We start from the raw sequence: 6492 nt of genomic DNA, 5'->3' as shown, positions 1-6492 counted from the left end.
ATTTTAGCTTTTTGGTTTACGATTGTTGAATTTGACAGAAATCACATGCAGAAGTTGGCAAGAATGGTACAGCTGGCACATTCATTTAAGCACACAGCTGTGCTTATTTTTAAAGGAAGTCATGTGTCAGAATAGTCGACAGTTTTAAATCATAATAAGGGCTTGCAAAGAACAATGAACATAAGTTTAAAGGGTTACACCATTTATTCGACATCTGTAGGTAGTTATTATTTTTACACACATAATTGGTCAGATGTTTGTGCTTTAGTACAAATTTTGATTGTGAAATATATCCTCTTTGTACACAGTGATCCAAATACAGCAGTACTGTCTCCTCTTTGTCACCTTCACTGCTTTCTTTGGCAGGCAGCCAATTCACCATTATTATATAAAAAAAACACTGCTTCTCTAATGTGCTGTTCAGGTGTCAATATTATCTGCGCCATCACCAATTAAGCATTAGGATCACATTCACAAGTGGAGCACTTGCAGTGGCAAAATCAATCTTAGAAGAACCCAGCATTACATGTAAAAGTTCAGCAGCCTTGCAAGTGGTCTCTTTAGAGCATTAAGAATTGCTAATATTTTATTTTGTGAAGTTGGAAATCAAACACCCTGTAAAAAATCCTTGAGACAACAGTACAAAATGAAACTTCTCAAGGCACAGCTAGTTCAGTATTTATCACTTTATCTGTGTGTTAGAGATGGATACTATATCACTGTACACGTTAATACAGCAGTGACATAAATTGCGTGCCATTGCAAAAGGCAAGACATAAAGGAATGTCTAGATGTAGGCACAATATTATGCATTCTTTAAAAATAAAAGCGATTGCTGCTTCACTGCAGAACCACCATCTTCATGTTAAATCTAGCTCTGTAATTTTGCAAGTCAAAATGACTGTATCACCACATATATAAAGATCTATAAACATGTAAAAATGTAAAGGTAAAATCCCATTTAAGGCCTGTGCTTGTAAATTTAAACATTAATATATTTGTCGGGTAACTGTTTTGTCGATGGATCAGAAAGAACTGTGGACATGTGTTCTTCATCTGGCTTTGTGTCATGCTTGATGTTACTTTGTGAATTCTCAAGGAAAGTATTCTGGCCTTCAGAAGAAGTAGAGGTAGTTGTGTGTATAGTAGCTGTTACCAATTCTGACCCTGTGGCCATCAACGATTCATCCTTTGTAGATCCAGATGTGTGTGTATGTTCTGCAGACTCATTTAAATCTTTGCTAAATTCAGATGGTGATTTCCTCTTGATCTTTACGTACAAATTATCTTGTTTGCTCCCAATTAATTCACTTTTTTGAAATCTTCCAAAAAACCAGATGAAGAACCCAAACAAGATAAATGCCAAGATGCTTGGAATAAAAGCAAGGCATTTAATCCCAAGTCTAGCACCTATATATCTACTGTGCAAAAGCAAGTCACTCTGGGCGTAGGTTCTGTTAGTGAGTGGATCAGTATTAGTTGATCGCCATTCCCAGTTTAGGGTTGTTTTGTTTAAATTTTTCAATGTGTCTGGATCACCCACCGTGTAGATTTTTTGTCCTGGTCCCACGTACTGACCATATTCAAATGGCTGGTAAAATATTTGATTCTTCCACATGTTCAGGTCCAAAACCAACACAAGAAAGATGATGCCATAGTTAAACCATTTTCCTGTAAATATACATGATAAATATTGTAAGTATGAGATGGAAAACTATCTCAAACACAAATTGTTTCCAACATTCACAGACAATTCTTCTCGTTTTTTTATGACAAGGAGTTTGAGCAGCGAAACAATTCATTGAAGCAAAATATATCAAGCTAAAAATGGCTAAGCTCCATTTTTTAGCATAGATATGCAAGTCATGATCTTCTCCTATTGGTTCTGGGGAAGGAAGGTAACATGTAAACTCAATGCTGCTCATTTCACTGGCAATTGCATTGGGCTGTTTGGCTAGCTACCGCAGCACTCAGTAGGTTGTAATACAGCACTGAGCTGATAACATAGCTCATCTTTTTTTAAAATTCATTTGTGGGATGTGGGCGTTGCTTGCTGGCCAGTATTAATGCCCATTCTAGTGGTGGTCAACTGCCTCCTTGAACTACTGTAGTGAACCTGCTGCTCTTAAAGGAAGTCAGTTCCCCTTCATAGAAGCTGCAATGAATTGTGGAAAGCTGCCATTGAATATCACTGTTATAAATCTCTATAGTGACATCAAGGAAATTGAAGGAAAGGGGCTCCAGGATTGCAGGTATGAATCTGGAGTCCTTGGTGGTGGTGGAGGAAAGGCAGTGGGCTCTGCAGAGGTCTGAGGGAATTCAAAGACAACACTCAGAGATTGGGAGAAGCTAATCAGGGTGGTCAATTCCTGATATCAGGACTTGGTAACCTTATACTGATAGTCAAGATCTGTGAATATATTTTCTCAAGGCATCTCCTATCCACCACGTACCAGTCTGTATGCACACAAAGATGCTGCGTACATTAGTAGATCTGCCAGACAAATTCCTGTCATTCCTGAAGAAGGGCCTGTGCCCGAAACATCGATTCTCCTGTTCCCTGGATGCTGCCTGACCTGCTGTGCTGTTCCAGCAATAAAGTTTCAACTTTGATCTCCAGCATCTGCAGACCTCACTTTCTTCTCAAATTCCTGTCATTGTCAACAATCCAGTTGCAAGTCACCATTGGCATTGTACCTTCTACTCCATCAGCCTTTTGTGCTGCAAATCCAGAAGCACTGCAGCTCTGTTGCAGTCTTTCTGTGGACAAGTCACTGAGTACTTTCCTCTGCCTGTGAATATATAGCACACTCTGTGCCAAATCCAGTAACTCACCACAGTGCATTTAAAAACATTCCAGAGTATGTTCAAACACCTGGCAATAGCAGAGGCTTTTCAAATTTACCAAACCTTCAAGTTGGATGCCTGGCACTTTTAAGTCATGCTTTGTGCCGTTCTCCTCTTACAACTGAACATTTCACGTTAGCGAGTGCTGTAAAAATTTGTTGAATGGACTACACAGTCCAAAGTAGGATAAGAGACATCACATAAATCAGTAGGCTGACCAACCTTAGATAATAGCTGGAAATGTGTTGCTGGAAAAGCTCAGCAGGTCAGGCAGCATCCAGGGAACAGGAGAATCGACGTTTCGGGCATAAGCCCTTCTTCAGGAATGGGGAACGTTTGTCCAGCAGGCTAAGATAAAAGGTAGGGAGGAGGGACTTGGGGGAGGGGCGGTTGGAGGGGCGGGGTTCAAGGGCGGAGGAGCGGGAAGTGGAAGAGATGCGGTGGAGGGCATCGTCGACCACGTCAGGGGGGAAATTGCGGTCCTTGAAGAAGGAGGCCACCTGGGATGTGCGTTTTTGGAACTGGTCCTCCTGGGAGCAGATGCGGCGGAGTCGAAGGAATTGGGAGAATGGGATGGCGTTTTTACAGGGGGCAGGATGGGAGGAGGTGTAGTCCAGGTAGCAGGACAGAACCCCACTGGTCCTCACTATCAGCATTCCGTAAAGACCACTCCCTCCGTGACTCCCTCGTCAGATCCACACCCCCCACCAACCCAACCTCCACTCCCGGCACCTTCCCCTGCAACCGCAGGAGGTGCAAGACTTGCGCCCACACCTCCCCCCTCACCTCCCTCCAAGGCCCCAAAGGAAACTTCCATATCCGTCACAGATTCACCTGCACCTCCACACATATCATCTATTGCATCCTCTGCACCCGATGTGGCCTCCTCTATATTGGGGAGACAGGCCGGCTACTTGCGGAGCGTTTCAGAGAACACCTCTGGGACACCCGGACCAACCAACCCAACCACCCTGTAGCTCAACATTTCAATTCCCCCTCCCACTCCACCAAGGATATGCAGATCTTTGGACTCCTCCATCGTCAGACCACAACAAAACGACGGTTGGAGGAAGAACGCCTCATCTTCCGGCTAGGAACCCTCCAACCACAAGGGATGAACTCGGATTTCACCAGTTTCCTCATTTCCCCTCCCCCCACCCTGTCTCAGTGAAATCTATCAAATTCAGCACCGCCTTCCTAACCTGAGATCTTCTTCCCGACCTCTCCGCCCCCACCCCAGTCTGACCTATCACCCTCACCTTGACCTCTTTCCACCTATCACATTTCCGACGCCCCTCCCCCAAGTCCCTCCTCCCTACCTTTTAACTTAGCCTGCTGGACAAACTTTCCCCATTCCTGAAGAAGGGCTTATGCCCGAAACGTCGATTCTCCTGTTCCCTGGATGCTGCCTGACCTGCTGCGCTTTTCCAGCAACACATTTCCAGCTCTGATCTCCAGCATCTGCAGACCTCACTTTAACCTTAGATAATACCTGGTCAGGATACCCAAAAGAAGTTCCCTTCTCAAGAGGGTACATCAGGCTGGCCATTGCAGATGCAAATGGTTGTGCAGTGCACAACTCCAGGGAGGGATCAAAGGTGTTAATTTAACACTGAAGAGTGTGGGTTTATGGGCTTTGCATAAAATATGTATGCGTATCAAAAATTGAAAAGAATACTGATGAAAGATCATCAACGTGAAAATTTTATTGTTTCTCTCAAAAGATGCTTCCAGATCTGACTATTCCCAGAATTTTCTGCCTTTATTTCAGATGTGCAGCATACAGAGTTTTGCTTTTATTTATTAAAGCTTATGCAGATTTTAAACAAAATCATGTATGATTTTGCAAGCTCCCAATTACTTCGAAAATTATTGATCTTTGGAGAACTTTAAACACCAGGCAAATACTATTAGATATAAAAGATGGCAAACAGCAATAGAAATACTTTTAACATTTAATCTGTGATTGTCCAGTGGTTAGCATTGCTGCCTCACCACGCCAGGGACCTGGGCTCGATTCCACGCTCGGACGACTGTGTGGAGTTTGCACACATTCTCCTCGTGTCTGTGTGGATTTCCTCCGGGTGCTCTGGTTTTCTCCCATAATCCAAAGATGTTAAGTCTGTAAGTTAGCCCGCTGAGCTTGAAGGTTTGTTTTCAAACGTTTCGTCACCATGACGAGGTAACATCATCAGTGAGAGTCTCCGGTGAAGCACTGGTGGTATCTCCCGCCTCTTTATTTATACATCTTGGTTTTTTAAGGTGGGGGATGTTATTTCCTTTCTTTTTTCTAGCCATTCCAACCAGAACTCCATCAATAAACACAGCCACTTAGATCCTATCTACCTTCCCTTGAAAAACAGGACCGGAAATGACATCACCCACCTTAAGAAACCAAGACCGATAAAGAGAGAGCTGGGAAATACCACTAGCGCTTCACCAGAGACTCTCACTGATGATGTTACCTAATATGGTGACAAAATATCTGAAAACAAACCTTCAAGCTCAGTGAGCTAACTTACAGACTTATCATCAACCTGAGCTACAAATCTTCTCAAAAATTGCTAATCCAAAGATGTGCAGGTTAGGAAAATTGGCAATGGTAAATTGCCCAGTGTTCAGGGAAGTGTAGGATAGGTGCATTAGTCAGGGGTAAATGCAGAGTAATAGGGTGGGGGAATGGGTCTGGGTGGGATGCTCTTTGGAGGGTTGGTGTGGACTTGTTGGGTCAAAGTGCCCACTTCCAAACTGTAGGGATTCTATTCTACGAGTACTCATCAACTTCCATGGTGTTACAAACAGTGAGAAATAAGTACAGTATTAGGTGAAATAAGGTTAGCAGGGTCAAGTCAATTTGGATCAAGGGGCACGTTCTCCATTCTTCACTGGAAAGTTATGCATCTTCCCTTACTATAACTTGTCCATTAGAAATACTACGTCCAAATTAAGCTTTCTTACCTGTTATACAAATGAGGTATTCTTCCTTGAATATCTTCTGGAAACGAGGCAGTCTTAGGTGAATATGTGAGGTTGGAAGACCAGGTAGATTGATTTCCAAATTTTCCATAAATTGTGGAAACTCCCAATCCTAACAAAGAAACATAACATTTTCAGCAACAAGTTGCTGTACAATACTGTTCAGCAGTAAATAAGGAACTTACTGCCTGATGTCCTTTAATCATTGTGCCTTGGTATGCTCTTATTAGAACAAAGAACGAAGAAAATTTACAGACCAGGAACAGGCCCTTCAGCCCTTCAAGCCTGAGCCGATCCAAATGTACTGTCTAAACCTGTCAGTCAATACCTAGGCATTTGTAACCCTCTGCTCCCCAACTACTCATGCATCTGTCCAGACACATCTTAAATGAATCTACCGTGCCTGCCTCTACCACCTCTGCTGGCAACGCGTTCCAAACACCCACCACCCTCTGTGTGAAGTACTTGCCACGTGTATCCCCCTTAAACTTTCCACCCCTCACCTTGAAACCGTGACCTCTCGTTATTGAATCCTTCACCCTGGGAAAAAGCTTGTCTCTATCCACCCTGTCTATACCCTTCATGATTTTATAAGCCTCAATCAGATCCCCCCTCAATCTCCCTTTTTCTAATGAAATAAACCTAACCTACTCAACCTCTCTTCATAGC

The 6492-nt window shown here is 43.2% G+C and overlaps 1 protein-coding gene across 4 annotated transcripts in view; it reads right to left on the bottom strand.

Moving 5' to 3' along the window:
* Positions 1–666: 666 nt before the first annotated feature.
* tmem117 (transmembrane protein 117) overlaps positions 667–6492 on the bottom strand; it is a 471225-nt gene continuing 465399 nt past the window's right edge. For all 4 annotated transcript variants that reach the window (XM_087997005.1, XM_043708698.2, XM_043708702.2 and 1 more), the window contains exons 7-8: positions 5806–5935; positions 667–1671 (exon numbers count right to left, since the gene is read on the bottom strand). In XM_087997005.1, coding sequence (XP_087853131.1) covers positions 983–1671; positions 5806–5935 — 819 coding nt within the window. In that variant the 3' untranslated portion in view covers positions 667–982. The remainder of the gene's footprint in view (positions 1672–5805; positions 5936–6492) is intronic.

The sequence above is a fragment of the Chiloscyllium plagiosum genome, unplaced genomic scaffold (assembly GCF_037043375.1).
Source record: "Chiloscyllium plagiosum isolate Xiang-an unplaced genomic scaffold, Cpla_swu_hap1 HiC_scaffold_19, whole genome shotgun sequence".
NCBI classification, from domain to species: domain Eukaryota; kingdom Metazoa; phylum Chordata; class Chondrichthyes; order Orectolobiformes; family Hemiscylliidae; genus Chiloscyllium; species Chiloscyllium plagiosum.
The sequence above is the reverse complement of the archived record's forward strand: the minus strand, read 5'-3'. Positions and strand labels throughout refer to the sequence as shown.